At 38.6% G+C, this 20250-nt stretch overlaps 1 protein-coding gene across 3 annotated transcripts; it reads right to left on the bottom strand.

Moving 5' to 3' along the window:
• Positions 1-479: 479 nt before the first annotated feature.
• On the bottom strand, positions 480-18531 carry LOC116249911 (uncharacterized). Of its 3 annotated transcripts, XM_050077202.1 has the most exons (9): positions 18180-18531; positions 17394-17500; positions 16038-16285; positions 14232-14387; positions 13916-14072; positions 11031-11170; positions 10870-10905; positions 6596-6783; positions 1307-1649 (listed from the first exon to the last, which is right to left on the bottom strand). In XM_050077202.1, exons 2-9 carry the CDS (start codon positions 17467-17469, stop codon positions 1448-1450), a joined length of 1203 nt encoding a protein of 400 aa, XP_049933159.1. In that variant the 5' UTR covers positions 17470-17500; positions 18180-18531; the 3' UTR covers positions 1307-1447. The 3 variants fall into 3 exon arrangements, with proteins under 3 accessions (XP_031479085.1, XP_031479093.1, XP_049933159.1); XM_031623225.2 differs by lacking the exon at positions 6596-6783 and having other exon boundaries at positions 480-1649; positions 18180-18527; XM_031623233.2 differs by lacking the exons at positions 6596-6783; positions 18180-18531 and adding an exon at positions 17933-18093 and having other exon boundaries at positions 480-1649.
• Positions 18532-20250: the final 1719 nt, after the last annotated feature.

Below are 20250 nucleotides of genomic sequence, written 5' to 3'. Positions count from 1 at the left end.
TTCAAAAACTCATTAAAAAACTTCATTTTTATGAAGCCTAGTTTTTACAAAGCTGGATTAGAGGATGGTGTCATCCTAAGAAAAAAAAAATAAAAAATGAATGAATTAAAGTCAGACTTTTTAACTTTCGAAGAATAATATGTAAGACACTGGTCCCACCGACACCTGAGATGAAAGAAACCCATTTCCAGGGTGTGCTGGTTTAGCCTGCCATTTGTCATCGCCTCCCATTTGAACGATTCCAAAGGTTCTCACACATGCATTTCATGCATAACACTGCCCGTAGACGCTCAGGCTTTCACATTTCACAAGTGACTATCATCAGCAAGAGGACTGCCACTACCTGGGTCAAATACGTCAGGAGAGGCAAAACATTTCCCAGAATTGGGACAAACTAAAGCAGAAAAGGAGGACGAGGGGCATAAACACACCAAAAAAAAAAAAAAAAAAAGCTAAAAGACAGTAGGATCAACTCTGAATGCATGAAGAATCAAAATCTTGACAAATAAAAGATAGAAGGATGAAATGTACAGAAATTTAAATTATGGTAACTTACATCTAAAAGCAGATCGCTACATAATATGCATTAAATTACAGTTCAAAATCATCGGTGCATAACATTACTATTATTCTTTCTCTCCCTCCGGATTCTTACGACATACTACAGGCAAGCTTCAACAAGATCCAGCATAGTAGCATTCACATGCAGTTTACATGCAAAATGTACATAAGGATGGACTTACACATAAAGTGGACAACCCAAGCATCAGACCTCAGCACGACAAATTGATGGAACAGTACTGGAAAGACAACTACCGAGGCACGGCTTGAGTTGGTTGTGTACCACCTTGCGTATAGAAACTAGCATTTGGTGCCTGGTAATAACCAGGAATAACACCATGTTGTTGTTGTTGTTGTTGTTGCTGCTGCTGCTGCTGTGGGGCTGGTTGTTGCATCTGTGTGGAACCAGATTTTGCCACCGCCATTTGTGGAGGCAATGGCGGTTGGGGGGGTAAACTGTTGCCACTATACATATACGGCATCCCCACCATCATACCACTTGCTTGCACATACTGTTGCTGTATAGCAGGTGGTGGCAACGGTGGAAGTGGTGGAAAAGGCGAAGGCTGCAAACTACTTGTTGACACCTGGCCTGGGACTTGTGCAAGAGAACCACCCTGTTGCTGCTGGTAGTGAGAAACATAAGAACTAGTTGTGTCGGTAACCATCATGGGCTTCTCCAATTTTGGTCTTTTATCAGCTGGGAAGCTGCTTGGACCAAAGCTGCTGGTTTTCAAACCAAAGTTCATGGATGCGGCTTCTTCAGCAGCAAGAGAGGAGAAAACAGATGTGAGCATCTGAGCTGAGGATGTTGACGCTGCTAACTTGGCAGCAACTTCTGCCGCAACAGCAGCAGCAGTTTTCTTTTGTTCTTCAGAAGTCATTTTCATGTCCACTGAAGAAGTGAGTGGTTGAGATGGCACTGGCTGATGTGGATGGGTAGCACTGGAGATGGCTGTGGTTGTTGCAATCTGTGCTTGAGCTTGTTTAGGTTCAACAGTAGAAGGTAATTCAGGCGGACCACAAGCGGGTCCAGCAAGCAACTGTTGCTGCATAGCTTTTGCTTGTTCAGCTTGGGCTTGTGCGACCTGCCAAATAACGACAGAAAGCACATGTCAGTGATGGCAATACTCGTTGGGTTTCAAGTCAAGCACATAAAGATGTGAACATTTTGACAGACTGCAGCTGAAGACCTCAACCTGAGGAAATGGAGAAAATTGCCATGCTTATGTCCCCTACCTAGGAAGTTTTCACGAGTAAAGAACGTATTAAGATAAAGGTTTAACATTCTAATCCCACCTAATATACATATTAGGATTCTATTATAGCAGCAAACGACCAAAGTAAACACACAGCAACTTCAGTTCCAGGAAGAGGAAATTAGAACAGGCATACTACAAGCCAAAGACTCTCACATAGCCATCCAGACAAAACATCAGCAGCTATCATCTAGGAAACAGAATCCAAATGATTACCTTCTTTCAGGATCACCATATAATCTCCACATAGTTCCATCAAGTACTCATAAAAAGGAAAGAATCATAAACGGGGTGAAAATTTAATTTTTGTTGATGATTCCTCCTATATCACACAGTGCGAGGTATGGGTGTGGATGCTGGTGAAGGATGTAAAATATATATATAGCCCAAAAACAAACCAATAATCAACAATCAATAAGCTGTAATATATGTCACCTGAGTGCAGGGTGCGGGTGGGGGTGCGGACAGGCCAATCTTTCAAAAGAATTAGGTGCGGGTGCGGCGAGGTTGTATATATATGTGTGTATGTATATACATCATTTATTACATAGTTATTTAACTGTTTAGTAGCCTTATTTATTTATATTTACATATAATTTTTTGTATTAAAGATAATTTAGCTATAAGCACATTTAAAATGGTCAATTTCGACCCGGTTCGGCTTGACCGAACCGAATGTGCTGTGTTGGACAAGCACCAGCACGTGCGACAAGGGTGCGGCATTCATTTAGAAGCACCCATGCGACATAGGATATAATTCTAACAATGATTCAACAAGAAAGAAAGCAAATTGTCATTTGTCCATTACCAACTCAGGTGTGACAAATGTTACTCAGCTTTCATCTCACCTCATGTTCTTTAATATTCAGCATAGTCACAAAAAACACATTTAAAAAAAAACGCAAAAAATAAATCAGTCTAAAAAAGGCAAAAAAATGCCATCTTTTCTTTTTGGAAAAAGCACCAAATCGAAAAAATCGCTTTTTTGTCACATTCTTTCCTTTTTTCATTTTAGGCATTTTGTCATGTTTTCTAATGCCAATTGCTTGTTTCCATTTTCTAATTTTTATTTTTTCCTTATCTACTTATTTTTTGATGTTGTCTTGTTAGTTTCTCATCTATTTTATTTTTTCCTAATGTGTAAGATTTTTTAATTTTTAAATTATTTTGTATTTTTCCCTTTTTTTAAAGTTTGCCGAGGAAAACTTCACCATTTAAAATGTGAAAACAATATTTGTGACTATGATATTCAGTATATACTGATCTATAGATTCTATACTACATGAAATAACCTATTGACCAGAACAATTCCTTTGCTAAACTATCATATATTGAGACCATCAAACTAACGTTGACTGGTACAAAAAGATGATGCTTCATATAACTATAACAAGCATATTGGTGTCAGATAGGGCCTCTAACTGAAAGAGGTTCAGATGCAAGAAAAAGAAACAAGGACACATAATATCCTCTCTTGATCCTCTTTTGAAGATCTGGTACGAGTTTGACAAACTTCCATTCTCAATAACTTTAATCCAACTTCAAATCTCCATGCTGGCTTTTGTTTCTCAAAAAACGAAAAAATTGTAACAACACAACCCACTCGTGGGCTCGGGCCCTGGTTTGGCGGATCCCAACCCGCCCCCTAGCAGTTTCGGCTCCGGCCTCAAAAAGGCTAGGAACCAGGACAATCATCTCATCAATGACCCCCGCCTTTATAAGTCCTTGAAGATCCCTTACAATCTTCAATAAGGGACTAAACTTATGGGGTGTGTAGAAATAAAGACAAATAGATGAACACGATGTAACGTGGAAAACCCCTCAACGAGAGGGAAAAAACCACAGGTGAGGAGGACTGGTGCCCACTAGCAGCTAGACACTCTCTTTCTTAGAATTCCATTAACACACCAAAATTACGCTTTACACAGGTTAAGTAGGGCCATAACAGTAACACACTGGAACGGGTCTAGATCTAGACCCGAATAGGTGACCCAAATACAACATATGTCAACAATCCCCCTCAAGTTGGGCATACATATCAAACATGTTCAACTTGATACATTTCTCTCAAACTGAGTCATAGGTAAGGCTTTAATCAGAACATCAGTAGTTTAGTCTTCAGATTTCATATATGGTAGAATCAACTCTCTGGCATCAATTCTCTCCCGGATGAAGTGACAGTCAATCTCGACATGCTTTATTTGGCCATGTAACACAGGGTTGTTGGCCGGATTGATTGCAGACTTGTTATCACAGTACAACTTTATAGGTCCTTCAGTCTCTATCCCAATATCAATCAGTAATACTTTCAGCCATAGTAATTCTGACACTCCAACCTTATATTCAGCCTCTGCACTTGAGCGGGAACAAACATCTTGTCTCTTGCTCCTCCAAACAATAAGATTTCCCCCCAAGTAGACGCAGTACCCTGAAGTAGATCTTCTAATATCAATACAGTCTACCCAGTCTGCATCTGAATACCCTTCAATCTCAATCGACCCTTGTTTCACATATAGAAGCCCCTTGCCAGGATTCCTCTTCAAGTAACACAAGATTCTGTCGACAACCTTCAAGTGAGTATCTGTAGGCGCGTGCATGAACTGACTCGTCACATTTACGACAAAGGTGATATCAGGTCTAGTCAGAGTGAGGTAGATCAATCTTCCAACCAGACGTTGATGCCTCCCGTTAGCTTCTTCACAAAGAGGTTTATCCATCCTTAATACTGAGTTTGTGTCCAACATCTAGAGAAGTAGAAGCCGGTCTACACCCTAGTTTTTCTGTCTCCTTCAGTAAAGCCAGGGTATACTTCCTTTGATTTAGAACAAGGATCGTACCTAATCTAGAAATTTCAATACCAAGAAAATATCTTAGTTTGCCAACGTCCTTGAGATCAAATTCAGCAGCCAATAAACCCTTTAATCTTGTTATCTCATCTTCATCATTACCTGTAACAATCATATCATCAACATAGACTAACAAAAGAGAAACCTTACCCTCCTTCCTCTTTACAAACAGAGTATGGTTGTAGCCATGTTTTTTCATTACAAGTCTAAGACGTTCAAACCATGCTCGGGGAGACTGCTTGAGCCCATATACATATACACTTCCCGATTTCAACATTTTCTTGGTTTCTCATATCCTGGGGGCATACACATATACACTTCTTGTTCAAGATCTCCGTTGAGAAAAGCATTCTTAATGTCAAGTTGGCACATCTTCCACTCCTTCAACACTGCTAGAGAAATAATAACTCTAACAGTCTTCATCTTCGCAACAAGAGCAAACGTCTCCAAGTAGTCAATCCCATATTTCTAACTAAACCCCTTGGCAACCAGGCGAGCTTTGTACCTCTCAATATTCTCATTTGGTTTGTACTTAATGGTGTAGACCCACTTAGATCCAACCAGATGAGCCGCTTCAGGGATCTCTACCACTTTCATGTCTGGTTTCTGCTCAAGGTTTCCATCTCTTCTTGCATAGCATGAGTCGACTTGGGGATCACCTTGAGCCTCTACAACAGTCCTGGGAATCATAGCCAAAGAAAGAGATGATACAAAACATTTGTAATCGGTGCTCAATCTAGAATATGACACAAAGTTACCAATAGGGTGTTGAGTATATGACCTGACACCCTTTCTCAAGGCAATGGGAAGCTCCTTTTTTTCAGTTTCTGTCTGAACAGTTTCTGTCTGAATGTTTTCCTCAACAGATTTCTTCTGAGCACGACTTGGGTCATTCAGGGAAGAAGTAGAATTGGGATTAGGAGTAGAATTGTCACCATCAGTCACCTTACTGTACGAACTCTTCGCCTAGAGTACGAACTCTCATGTTCAAGCACCTCAACAATTGGTGGACTCTCTTCTCGCCTGTACTCCAAGAAATATGTAAATTGAATTTCTTGACCCAAAGAATACTCTTCCCTTGACATAGACCTCTCCAACTGAAGAGGATTCTCACAAAAGTAAGAGACATGTTCCAAGAAAGTGACATCCTTGGTAACATAAACTCGACCAGTGGTAGGATCAAAACACTTATACCCCTTTTGAGTAGGAGAATATCCAACAAAAACACCCTTAATTGACCTCGGATCAAGTTTTTTAACATGAGGACTGTGATCATGAATAAAGCAAACACATCCAAAGACACGAGGTGGAAGGAAAAAGGGTTGACGACTCCCTGGAAGTATAGAGTGGGGAGTCTGCCCATTTAATACACGACTAGGCATACGATTAATCAGATATGCACTAGTGAGAACCGCATCACCCCAATATTGTTTTGGAAGATTCCTTTGAAACAAGAGGGCCCTGGTGACATTGAGTAACTGACGATTTTTCCTCTCAGTTACCCCATTTTGTGGAGGGGTATAACTACAGGATGTTTCATAAACAATCCCCCTTTTTCGAAAGAAATCTTCAACAGCTTGACATACATACTCACGAGCCTTATCAGACCGAAAGGTCTTAACAGAACTACCATATTAGGTCTCCACAAGAAGAATGAAGGTCTCTATGACATGAGGCACTTCACTACAGTCTTTTAACAGGTAAACAAAGGTACTCCTTGAGTAATCATCCATAAAGGTTATAAAATACTAAAAACCACAACGAATATTAATTCCTGAAGGCCCCCACACATCACAATGAATCAAGAAAAAAACTTCATTAGCACGACTGTTAGAAACAAGGTATGAAGCCCTAACATGTTTAGCAAACTGACAAACATCACAAGATAACATAGATATGTCCAAACTAGAACATAAATCAGGAAATAACTGTTTCAAAATCCCAAAAGGGAGATGCCCAATGCGTTCATGCCAATACAAAAGTAACTGAAGACAATCTTTTCTCTTCTTCTTTATCCTGCTAACTGCTGTCATAAGAATTGTGGCCACACGGATGGGAAGTCGATATAAGCCTTCAGACACCAAACCAATCCCAATCCTCTTCCCTGTCACCAAGTCCTGCAAAACACAACGATTTGCAGAAAATATGAGTTCACAATTCAACTCCTTTGTAATCTTGCTGACAGACAAAAGATTCAAAGGAAGATGAGGAACATGTAAGGCACCATGCACTAAAAATTTGTTTAACAAAGAAAGACTCCCTTTTCCCGCTACATAGATAAAGGAACCATCGGCAAGAGAAATACGTTCCTTTCTTGATGAGAACTTATACTCATGGAAGAGCTTAGGATTGTCAGTCATGTGGTGGATGGCACCACTGTCAACAATCCATTCTCCCATACAAGAATTACCTTTTTCTCCAGAAATCACAAGAGCATGGTTAACTTTCACATCATCTACCGCTTCGACCTGACCAACATCAATCCAACTCAGATAAGCACGAAGCTCACAAATCTGTTCAGCAGAGATATAAGCTTTCTCTCCACTAGAGTTGGCAACATCAGAAGCAAGTTTCTTCCCACTAGAAGACCTCCCCCTACTATTCTTCTTTTCAGGATGCAGGTCCTAACAAAACTCCATGGTATGACCTGTTTTCTTGTAGTGCGTACATTTTCGAGTAGGTCAAGCAACTCCCATAGGAGCACAGCTAACCAAAGCAGACCTTTCGTTATGTGAGGTATGATCGTTATGTGAGGTATGATCCCCCTTTCTCCCATTTATAATTAGACGCCTTGGCTCTTCAGCTTCAACACGGGAGTGGACATCTTCAATACTAACCAATTCTTCTGAATTAAGGATTTGACTCCTTATACCTTCAAAGTCATCATTCAATCCCGCTAAGAATAAGAATACCCTATTTTTCCATTCTTTGGCTACAAGACGTACTTGGTCTTGGGGGCAATTCCAAGTACCATCAGAATAGTAGTCAAGTTCCTCCCATTTGAACTTCAACGCTGCATAAAAGTCTGCCACAAAGAGATCCCCTTGCCGAAGTGCATAGACATCTTTCATCAGTTGATACACTCGAACAATTTTCTTCTTCTGGCCATACATGTGTTCTAAGATAACCCACATATCTCTCGTGGTCCTCTTACGAAGGATGAGGATTTGAATATCGAAGGATACATAATTGACAATCCAAGTTTTAACTTGGTTGTCCTCAAGAAACCAAGTGCCCCAGGAAGCACTAGTCTCAACAGGTTCAACCTTCCTCCCATTTACATAGGCGATTCGGCCCCGACTAACGATCCCCATAGTGATGGCAGGAGACCATTGAAGGTAATTTTCCTTGGTGAGGCGAATGGTAGTGACTTGAATTGGGACATTTTCAGTTCTAGAGGCCACAACATCAGCCTGGCCCATATTGACAGTAGATGAAGTTGACTCTGCCATTATCAAGGTTCAACACAGCAACAAGAGAACGAATGCACACGACAAAACAAGAGAGCAACTGTAAAGAGGTGGCAGACACAAAGAAAACAGGGTACACGGTGGAGAAACCTGGCAACGGCAGAGACACGACGAAGGAGGCGGCGAGCAAACTTCTGTGGTGTTAACGGCAAGATTGTTCAGTCGATGGCAACACAAGAAAGCAGAGCAGACAGTGCTAGGAGGGCAGGCGACACTGGGCAGAGCAGACAGTAGCACTGACGGCACTGGGCAGAGAGAACGGGCAGCTCTGGAAGAAACCAGCGACGTTGGTGGCACTGGATAAAGTAGACGGCGTTGGATGGTGCAGGAAAAACAGGAACAGAATGGGCACCTCAGACCGGCGATGCTAGACGACGCTGACCAGAACGTGAGAAGCTGCAGACGTTGGGGACGACAGCCAGAAGATGCAGTAGGCGTGAGAGCACTGAAACCGTCGGGAGAAGAAGCAACAGGACTAAGGAGCGGGCGACGTTAGACAAAGAGCATCGGGCGTGAGAGCGTCAGGTGATATCAAGGCATAAACGCGTCGAGCGATGTCAGTCGTGAGAGCGATGCAAGCAGCAGGAGGACGCCGGAACTTCACGGCAGCAAGCAAGGCCGGGCGACAGGAAATACTCACCCAAACAGTGAGAAGGGATATCCAATCCAATCTGCACAGTGAGAACACGAACTTTCTTCCAACACGAGCTCAATAGAGAAATCAGAACCAACCTGGCTTTGATACCATGTAAAAATAAAGACAAAGAGATGAACACGATGTAACGTGGAAAACCCCTCAACAAGAGGGAAAAAACCATGAGGAGGACTGGTGCCCACTAACAGCCAAACACTCTCTCTCTTAGAATTTCATTAACACACCGAAATTAGGGTTTACACAGATTAAGTAAGGTCATAACAGTAACACACTGGATCGGGTCCAAATCCAGACCTGAATAGGTGACCCAAATACAACATATGTCAACAGGGTGTTACAATCCACCCCTTTTAAGGCACATGCGTCAGCGCGTGTGGGACCCCTGGTCCGAGTGTTGAACCGGCTCTGATACCACTGTAACAACCCGACCCACTATTGGGCTCGGGCCCCTGGTTCGGCGGATCCCAACCCGCCCCCATAGCAGTTTCGGCTTCAGCTTGAAAAAGGCTAGGAATCAGGACAATCATCTCATTAATGGCCCCTCTTTATAAGCCCTTGAAGATCCCTCACAATCTACAATACATGACTAAACTTATGGGGTGTTACAATCTACCTCCCTTAAGACACACGCGTCAGCGCGTGTGGGACCTTATGTCCGTGTATTGAACCGGCTCTGATACCACTGTAACAACCCGACCCACTCCTGGGCTCGGGCCCCTGGTTTGGTGGATCCCAACCTGCCTCCTAGCAGTTTTGGCTCAAACCTTAAAAATGCTAGGAACCAAGACAAACATTTCATTAATGACCCCCCCCCCCCCTTTCCTTTATAAGCTCTTGAAGATCCCTTACAATCTTCAATACGAGACTCAACTTATGGGGTATTACAAAAATAAAGTCACTAATCTGAATTAATATCTCTCATTGTTGTACTACTATACCACATGCGCACAAGATATGAGAAAAAGTTCAACCTATGTCTGGGCCAGCCTTGCACACATCATGGTTCTTTTTTCTGCAGCCCGCATCAAGTGAGAGGAAGGATCTAAACCTACATATGATTTTCCCATAATCACTATCAAACTTGTCTTCTTATAAGAAAATGCATTCATTAGAGAGGATTAGATATGTCACGATCAAATCTCTAGAATGATTAGATACAATTAGCATGCGAAGAAAGATCTGCAAACATCTGCATTCTCAATGTAAATGTGATAATATTGGTGATGATGCACACTATCACAAATCAAAGTTTTTTCATGGTAAAAATAAAAAAATGGAAAAACAAGGGAAAACAAAAAAATGACATCTTGAAAATATCACGAAGACAAAAAATATCATGAAAATATTGTAAAAAAATTAGCAAAAACTGATGATTCCAAATTGATTTTATATATTTTATATATTATTTGATTTTTTTCAGGTTTCTCGAGAAAATACTCATGAAAACCTTGCTGATAAAAATTTAAGAATGATATTTGGGACAATGCAAGATGTTTTTAGATAGATCATATTTTTTGGTAAACAACATTCAGAAATATAACCACAACTTCTGCTTAGCATAAAGTAAAACATATGCAAACTTGAAATTTGACCCAGCCAAAACTGACTTAAGCAGACCAGCTCCGGCAGATTACAAAACCTGTCCCATAATAGGCTTAAATTTAACATTTAAAAGGGTCATGGATCAAGCTGAAGGTAGTAAGTAGGGCCAGGCATATATGGACACAATTCTCGAGATTTTTGGATATGAGATTACTTCCATAAACAACATTTGCAAGTACACCCACAGATTCTTCTTAGCATGATGAATATACTCAAACTGGCCCAGACAAAACTGACCCAAGCACCAGGTTTGGCAGCTCTCAGGTTATAGACCAAGATAAAAGTAGTAAGCAGAAACTAGAGACAGGCATACATGCACTAAATTCTCTTCAAATTTATTAAATATGAGGCTACTTCCAAGTTATTTCCACATATGTTACATTTGGGATGAATGCATATCTCTGTTGGCCAACCAATTCTTGCACAACCTCCAATTTTCCATAAAAGAAAAAAGAAAAATAAGAAACTTCACTTACTTGCAACTGAGTTCTAATAAGCTCCAGTTTTGACTCCTGAGAAAAGGAAAATTTACAATTTTACATACAACGTATTAGAATAGTTTGTACAGGACCTCATAAAATTAATCAACGCAACTTCAAAATTTCTCAGGTATGCAAAAATAATTGTCTAAGTTAACCTGGTCCTGTAATGCTTCCTTCAACTGAGCAACTAGAGCAGTCCTTGTCGCTTCAGTATTTTGAAGCTGTGCAATACATTGCCTCAAAATGTTTTCCTGCTCCTGCAGTTCATTTGCCAAGGTTGACTCCTGTTGATTTCCTGAAAGTATAAGGAAAAGATGAGTCACAGCAGCCACACTTTCTAGTTTCTATTGAGATCAACATGTCATACAGCATGCCATGTCCCTCTGAAACAAGCAACGGATTGCTTTCCAGGATGCATCCCAAACTAGATACTCAAATATTATCACACATATAATATTGAGACATCTACCAACCACCCAACTTGTATGTACTTAAACGTGAATTCCAAATGTTTGAGAAATTACAAATACCCATTCATAAGTATGTTCTTGGGTTCCTGTTGGCAAGGCGTTTCACAGATACTAGACAGAAAATTTGCTTTTATCAGGAAAGTTTCTGGAGTGCAAAAAATTAAAAAACATAAAAAAATCACGAAAATTTGAGTTTTCAATAATAGAAACATTCATCAAAATCCAAAAGACTTACTAAAACATTAAAAACATTAAAACGTTAAAATATAATAGAAACATTTTTTCTAAAAAGCACACCAAAAGCAAGATATTTTCATTTTGGCATTTTTTTTTCAAAATATCACAATCTACCCTTTTTGCTTTTTTCATATTCAAATTCACCTCTTGAGGAGACACTCCCACAATCCACAACAATTGCATTTCACAACCTCTTAATTCCATTGCTACAATTCATTTCCCAGTAAAAGGAACAACCGTCACATGAGATTCTAACAGTAGTGGAGGAGAGGATGCATGCAGATGCCATCACCGTGAGGAAGGATGGAGATCCCATCACCAGGAATGATATTTAAGATGTAAATATGTTGTTTTGTTGTGAACTTATATGAAAGATTATAAATACATTATGATAATCACGATATTATAAAATCAATTTGTTAAATATGCTCCGACATTACAGGCAATTGCTCTCCAATTTATTTAGTTTGGTAACTTGTGTTCAGCATAACAAGTTATTATACTTAACTTGGCTTGAATTTGCCTTGCTTTTTCATCCATATGCACAAAATGGATGTGATGCATTATGGGCTTTAACAAGTAAATTGATCCGTGTGTTAAGAGGTTGTACTAGAAGTCTGACCTTTCTATTGTTGTAGTTGGTAGCAAGAAGCTTATTGTTTAACTGCGTTAATCAAGCACCAGGATGAAGTAGTTTTTGGTTAAATAAAAGAGTAATTTTTTTATGTTTTAGAAAGGTGAATCCTTCAAAATCAAACATTAAGGAAGAAATCATGAATAATATTATACATGCAATCAAACAACGGATGGATGGTCTGCCAAAGATAAAGTGCCTCTAAACAACCAACACCCTGAACCGCTTATCCAGGATTTTTGTACCATGAATAACTGATTCCATCACAGTTGCCCAAAATGAAAGGAAAGTCATGAATACCCAGGGCTAAAAAATTTAGTTTGTAAAAACACTTTACTTAATGGTACAGTCTTTATTAAGCGTAGAATGGTCTCGTAATATATTTTATTTGTTTCCATCCATGAAGTGTGAACTATTTTATGAACTTACAAAATAATTTTGTAAATTTTAAATATTAGGTGGCTGTTTCTAAGGACATCAAGTATCAACCAGTTTCTGTAAATTTCTCTATTTAGAGAGATGACATTATTTCCAATACCAAGAAATCCAGTTTTATGACCAACTCATCCAATGAAAGCATAAATATAAAAGGCATCACTGTTGCCCAGGTACCCATGTCAGTACGTGGGTACAACGACACGGGTATGCGGTACGGCTGCATTTTAAAATATTTAAAATTATCTTTTCAAACTTAATGTTTTTTCTAATTTTGATTTTTTTCCTTCTTTTATATTTCCCTTCCACTAAGATTCTATATTTCCTCCCATTTTTCTTTAATTTTGAAAATTTTTGTGTATTATAAGATTATTAATGCTTTTTTTCATTTATCATTTTTGAGAATATAAAATTTGCCGCACCCACGTAACCACAATTCTCAAAATTGATGTGTCTGAACCCATACCGCCATACCCGAACTCGTACCGTACCCGCACCCATGTGACATAGTATCCATGAGGTATCTAAGATACCGCATGATTGAAGAAAGGTCTCCCTTGATGCTTCAAGATTCACATTTCAACTCAGAGAACTTTGGAACCAGCCTTCTTGCTTAAACCACTCAGATTTGGTCTGAGAGACAATTTTTTCTAAATTTATAACAATGGCTGTGCCAACAAATTGAAACACAACAAGCCCATTGGGAGCCAATTAAGTCAAAATTCACAAAGCTAACTCTGATTGTAGTCCAACTCATTTGCATCCATAATCACTAGAGAATGGAATTTTCTTTGCATACATAAAAGAAGCATTATGAACAATACATCCCCTATCCTATTTTATATTTCAATAGAAGTGTTGACACAAACAGGCAAAAAAACAAAAGCAAATTGAAAAGCACATTAATGATTAAGCAACTCCTTTGTTGTCTAAGAAAATAAAACTACTCTTTGAGGTTTGTTCTTCTTAGCATAAGGAAAGAATTGCTCTCGAGTTTCACAAATGCAACCATAAAAGAAATGAGGTATTTTACCCACAACTTTCCACTTAGGCCCAGGTTCTTTCATTCTAAAATCATACCATGCTTTATCAAAACCACAGAATACATCCAGTCCCTTGCTCTATCTTTGACTATAACAGAAATTTCTTTCACTGGTTTGCTCAACATAATTTGTAGTCTTTCGCTAAAATTATGACCAAGATAGCAGACCAGAAACATCCAAAATTCAGTTTCCACTTACCACAGAAGAATCTGTTCCCTTACCATGTGAACGGGCATCATCCACATCCTTCTCCATCTTTCCAACGCGACGGATAGCAGCCTTACATTTATTTAAGGCAGTATCTTCATTGAAATGATCATCATGTACAGATTGGAATGCCGATACTATTCTTTCTGGCATGCCTCCAATTGCTAATTTCTAAAATTAGAATGAAAATCAGTTAGATGAATACAGATGACAGATCAAAGTAGAAGTCAAAATTGTGCAAACCCAAGGACTAATAAAGTTAGTTTCAAATCTTTAGATTATCAAGAGCACATTAAAAAAATGAAAGGAAAAAAGAAGAAGAATCCTTACTACTCTGATTGAATGAGCATCCTTCCGCGCTATTTTGATGGAGTGTGAACTCTTGCCATTGTTCTCCAATGAAGGTGGAGGTTCCTTTGCAAGCATTTCATCTTTAAGACCACTTCCACGGGATCCAAAGACCTTCCTTTCCTCCCATATATCTATCTAGAAAATTGCAGCTTGTAAGAATGGATCATATTATTTTCATATAACATTAGAACATGGCGAAAATGTAAAGAAAGAAAACAGAAGTTCTAATCTTGTGGAAGCTTATGTTAGAAAAACCATGTGTGTGTGTGTGTGTGTGTATATATATATATATATATATGGAGAGAAAGAGAGAGAGAGAGAAATTGGTACAAAGCAGAAGCTTAGGTCAGGGACAAAAACCAGACCCTTTAATCAACTTAAGATATATTTTGCATCAACATATTGTTAAGATCATATTCATATCCTACATCTACATTATTGTATTTCTGTTTACTTCTATTTTGTATTTTTTTCCTGAATTTTATTATTTATCTTTGAAAGGGTCTGTAGTCCGGTCAAATCTGATCTTTCACCAGACTCTTCTAGCTGTTGGACAGTTCCAACGGCTGTATCTGGAGCTGTTGGAACTGTCCAAACAGCTAGAACTCTCTCTCTCTGCCTTACTGTACATATAGGGGATTTCTCCCCTCTTGTAAGTTGTCCCTTGGTGGATTTGCATTAATTTGTTCTTGATAATATTAAGTTTTTATGTGCCTTAGTGCCCTTTTCAGCTTGTGAGTGATCTCTCTTGATTTTTCATCATTGTGAGCTGTTCCGTGAACTGTGAAGGGCTTTATCAGTTCATTTTAGACTTGATTTGTATGGTTGAAGGACACTTTCACAGCTTAGAAGTTGAACAAAGGGAAAAAAAATCAATCCAAGAACATGGAACTGCCTAAGCACAAACAGCAAACTAGAACAACTAAATAGAAGCAGCTGTTGGATTAAAAAGTACATGTTCAAATATCTTATTCAACAGTTTTAGCCATTAAAAGATCTGGCATCTCCTCTTTAATATTGCCTAAAATCTGTTCTTAACCTCCATAAGAAGGTAAGCATGAGAATTTCAATAAGTGATGTTGAACATCCATGAGTCCACAAATCATGTCCAAAGGCTCACTTGCCTGGCCCGATTGCCTGTGCCAAACATATCATCATAGGATGTCCAAGGTGAGATCTCACTAGACTTGGTTAATCCAAAATTTTCACCCTCAGAAATGCAAGGGATTTTTGAATAAAAATCCAGTAGCTCGTATTCTCAGACAAATTTTCTGTATTAAAGAATGAGCACAGAAATGTGCCCTGCAGGTTTTGTAAAAGATTATCAAGTTGAAAAGAGCCAGAACCAAGAGCCCTGCCTAAAAGCTTTTGAATGGTTATTGTAGAGCTGAAGCAGTTGACTCAATTGGACGGAGATTTGCCTTGCAATGGTGCTTTTCATCTTGTTCATTTATTTTACTTTATATAATATATATATATAGGAAAATTAAAAAAAAACAGCAGCCGGATGTTATCGGATGGTTAAATATTTAAACACACTGCTAAAACCCTCATGAACCGTTTCTCAAATAATAAGACAACATCAAAAAATAAGTAGATAAGAAACAAATAAAAACTAGAAAATGGAAATAAGCAATTTGGCATTTCCAATAAAAAAATGGCATTTTTTCCGTTTTATTCAGTTGACTTATTTTCTTTGTTTTGATGCATTAAAAGAAATGCACTTTTTCAGCCTATGATACACATACATACAATCTCAGCATGAGATGGTAAAAGACAACATACCAATCTTAGGACAACGCGCTTCCCATGTTCATCATCATTTTTCACTACCTTGTTGAGTGCACCAGGCAGAACCTTCCAAAACTCATTCACAAATTCACTCCCTTTCCTTCTACTGTTCTGCAGGATGTCATTAGCCAGGTATAGAAAAGAGATGCATTGGTCTTTCTGTGAGCTGCTAAACAATTTTTCCCATGTTTCAACCACCTGTTTTGCTTTTTTCCGGTGAAAAATGCACCAATGTGATAATGCTAATTGAAGTTAAGAGCACAAAGAGAACTCAAGTAACCTGGCTATTGATAACGACACATGAAACAAAAGCAAAAGATTAGTGCACAAATTCAACAGCTCTATATACAAGATTAGCCTGCATTTTCGATAAAATTCATAATTATAACTTCATGATATGTTTAATGAAAACAACCTCTGGAGAACTACCACACTTCAAGTTCTTCAACCATCTACAATTTTTTATCCAACAGATGGCATTCACTTGCTCTCATCAAGAGGCACACTACATTTACAAATAAATCAAAAAAGTATGTGTTTTCATGACCACCCACCAAATTTAGTTGTACTTTTGCAATCTTCTAATGGATATGGATTGTTGTCCCTCCATAATTCTTTAATGGATGATACTGTATGTGGACAGAGAATCACCACTTCCACGACAAATATAGGTTGTTGCCTCTCATAGACAGACATGAAGACCACTCTTAATAAATGAAGTAGGAACCTAGTAGCATCATAGAATCTCGGTTCAGCCATCATTGTCTCTTGACCAAAAGAAGTTCATCCACATTTTCTTCGTCTGATTTTGTTCAATGCAACTGAAAAACTAATTCAAAGCTTAGAAAATGCTTTAAAACAACCTTCATGCCCTATAATTCTTTGAATTAAACATGACAAAAGACAATTGAAATTTGAAACTGCAACAGCACACCAGACTCTGCAATTGGAAATGCACCGTGAAAAGACATCCAGATTCCTCTTCTCCATGCTATGCAGGAAACAGTAACTGTTACAAACTCATCGAAGAAAGAGAACCAAGTCCACAACTGAAAGCAACTGCTCCAACCTTAACCTTTGAAGTGCGTACAGAATGAACAGTAACAACAGAAACCGAAACAAATACAAATACAAGAACCATACACCTAGCAGTGCCACCAGAAGAAAATTAACAAAAAGGAGTAAATCCACACCACTCAATATTTTAGAAGTTTATGCACGCAAATGGTGCATGACTTGAAACCGGTCAGAAGAAGTCCTCTCGGAGTAGCATTTTACGACTTACGGCATATTTCTTGCTATAATAGCATGCTAGATAACAGATATTTCAGCCTTTTAAGATCAGGATACTTTCAATGCTTTGCTGAGAGTTGTTGAGTTTGGAAAGCTTCTCAGCTAATATTTGGCTACTGAAGACGTTGTTCATCTTGTCATCCGTTCATGTATACGAACAGGTGCTGCATCAAATGGCAGAACTAGTCAAGACTAACGGGCACGCAAGAGCAAGACAAATTATCACGAATTCTAAAGAAATCCCAAGCGCCCACACAAAGGAAAAGCCAAAGAAAGCCAGTGAAGCTTATTTGCACGGACGGTACATATGCATAATGTTTTCATTGCATTGACCCTACTCCCATTCAAATATTTGTCCGGCACCAACAACAAAACAGCGACATCTTATAGTTGTCAACGAAAAGGAAAGGCAACAGAGGACCAGTGTCAAGATAGACCAGATGACCATTCGAATCTCTAACTTGCAGTTCTGCATATAATCAAAGATCCGACCAAAGATTCGCAACTTTATATACTACTGCATAATTGCATTTGAATACGCTACGTGTTCAACGGATTAACCTGAAGGAAATGGAGGTGGTTATCAACGGACTGACCTGAAGCAAAGTGGAGGTGACTCTCTCTCTCTCTCTCTCTCTCTCTCTCTGATGACACCAATCACCATGATGGGTTACGAATGGCTAGAAGACGCTGGTCACGACAGCGCCAAACCTTGTCCGATTGTTGGCCCACATACGGATAAAGAGTTGCCCCTTAAACAGAGAAAACACTACCCGGAAACCTTAACCCTTGGAGAGAGCACCAGAAGACGAAGAAATCAGAGAGAAGGAGGAGATGCCATACCTTCGGGAAAGAGGACCGCTCAGCAGGGTATCGCCGGACGGAAATGGGGGGGGGAAGAGGAGTTTGGGGTTTCTTCTCGGTCCGCTTCCCCCCACACCTTCCGTTAATAGAAGGTGCGAAACAAGACTCGGCTCGTCTTCTCCTTGACGATCAGGAGCAATTATGATAACATAGCATATGAGATTGGAGATTCCAACCAAACAGATGACAGGTGATAGTAGAAGAAAAGAGAGGGAGAGAAAGAGGAATTAAGAGAGAGAAAGGAAGACCCGTTCCGTCGTGCGGACGAAAGAGAGAGAGAGACTAATCTTGACGCCAGCGGCGACCCAAACGGCTGAACCTGTAAGAGCGGCAATGGGTCCGCATGAAATGTGCTGTATACCCATTCCATATACCTGAATTCGAGTTCGGCTTCAACGGTGAGAGCTTGCAATCAAGTGGAAACAGATATGGGTATGGATCCGATACCTGTTTAAAACCCCAATTTAAATTAGAAAAAGGTATAGTATACAAGAAAATGTACCTTTAAGTATTATTGAATATGAACATTAATATACTTATATATGAAAAAAGCTTCTAACTTGTTAAAAATAGGGTGTCAAAATATCATCATACACGACATGAACCAGATATGTAAGGGATCCAATTTTGTGAAAATGATTCAACATGAAAGGACCTTCTTCGTTTTCGGTAGATAAGATACTACCCAATTCATATTTCATTTGTTTGGTTGGTTTTCTTATCATCATTATAAGTCCAATATCTTTTAATTACGGCATTCATATTCAAAACGGAACTCGTTCCTAAGGCCTAAAAAAGGGCATATACCCCACTTTCTCAAAATGATAAAACTTAACAACTAGTACTCTAGCATCAAGTCTACATACGTCTTAGCTTGTATAGATAGTTGATGCTCATGGAGCTCGAATTGCACATCACCGACAGAAAAAAAAAAAAAAAAAAACTCAGCTCGCCACACGTTCCAATATCCTTGAGACACTTAAAGGCTACGTTTATGTATGCCCAAGACTAAGTATATTTATTTAGTGAGAGAGAAAACATGGAAGTGTTATGTATAGATAATAAACATCATTCAGGTTTCAATGTTCTTTGTAAAGTTTGATTAGATCTTAACGATTTACAAGAACCACCCTTTAATTCGGGTTATTTTTTATAACAAAAGGGTCAGATCAACCCTTCGTCGACAGATTCACATATCGAGTTCAAAGCCAACCAATCGAAGGGAAAGAAGCATAAAAACAAAGTAAGGTAACAACTTGTTCCCGATTTTAAAAAAGTCGGTTACCATAAAATGTGACATTTAAACGTAGTCAAATAAGACTTTTTATGGGATTTTAATTGTATATTGACTTGAATTCATTTTTTAGCAAATTCAAATCCAATTAACAGTTGAAACAAACTTTTTCTCACTAATCCAGCTAAATGGATTCGGAATCGATTAATCAGGTGTACCAGATAGATTAAAATTCTCTAACTAGGGGTGAATTCGGCTTCCCTACCACTAATCGAGTTTTAGGAAAACAAAACCTGTGTTTAAGCAAAACAAACACACTTCTCAATCACCAAATTTTAAATTGTCGTGTTATGCAATAGAATCTTACGTGAAGTGAAGCGGATTATATATGCCAGCATGAAATTTTCGTAGGTCAATATAATTATGATGAAAATTATTTTTTTGAATAGGAAAAAGAAATTTTTTTGTATACGTAGATTTCGATAATTGAGGGCTCGTTTGATGGGCGAGTGAAATTTAACACGATAAATTTACCATGCTAAATTTTTCTGAAAAAATTTACAAGATGAAATTTCTCCCTCTTCCAATCTAAGGTCTTATTTAATGCACATGAAAAATTTATTGATAAATTTAATCATGTTTGATGCACATGAAGAATTAAACATAATAAATTTAACCATGTTTGATGCACAAGAATAATTTAACGTGGTAAATGTTGTTTTTTTTTGTGTCTTCTTCTCTCCAAATCTAAGGTGGAAAGAAATTGGCATATGATTTTTCGAAAAAACAAAATGTTTAGAGTGTCTTTTCTACAAT

The sequence above is a fragment of the Nymphaea colorata genome, chromosome 1 (assembly GCF_008831285.2).
Source record: "Nymphaea colorata isolate Beijing-Zhang1983 chromosome 1, ASM883128v2, whole genome shotgun sequence".
Lineage (NCBI taxonomy): Eukaryota > Viridiplantae > Streptophyta > Magnoliopsida > Nymphaeales > Nymphaeaceae > Nymphaea > Nymphaea colorata.
This window is presented reverse-complemented; position numbering and strand designations above follow the sequence as displayed.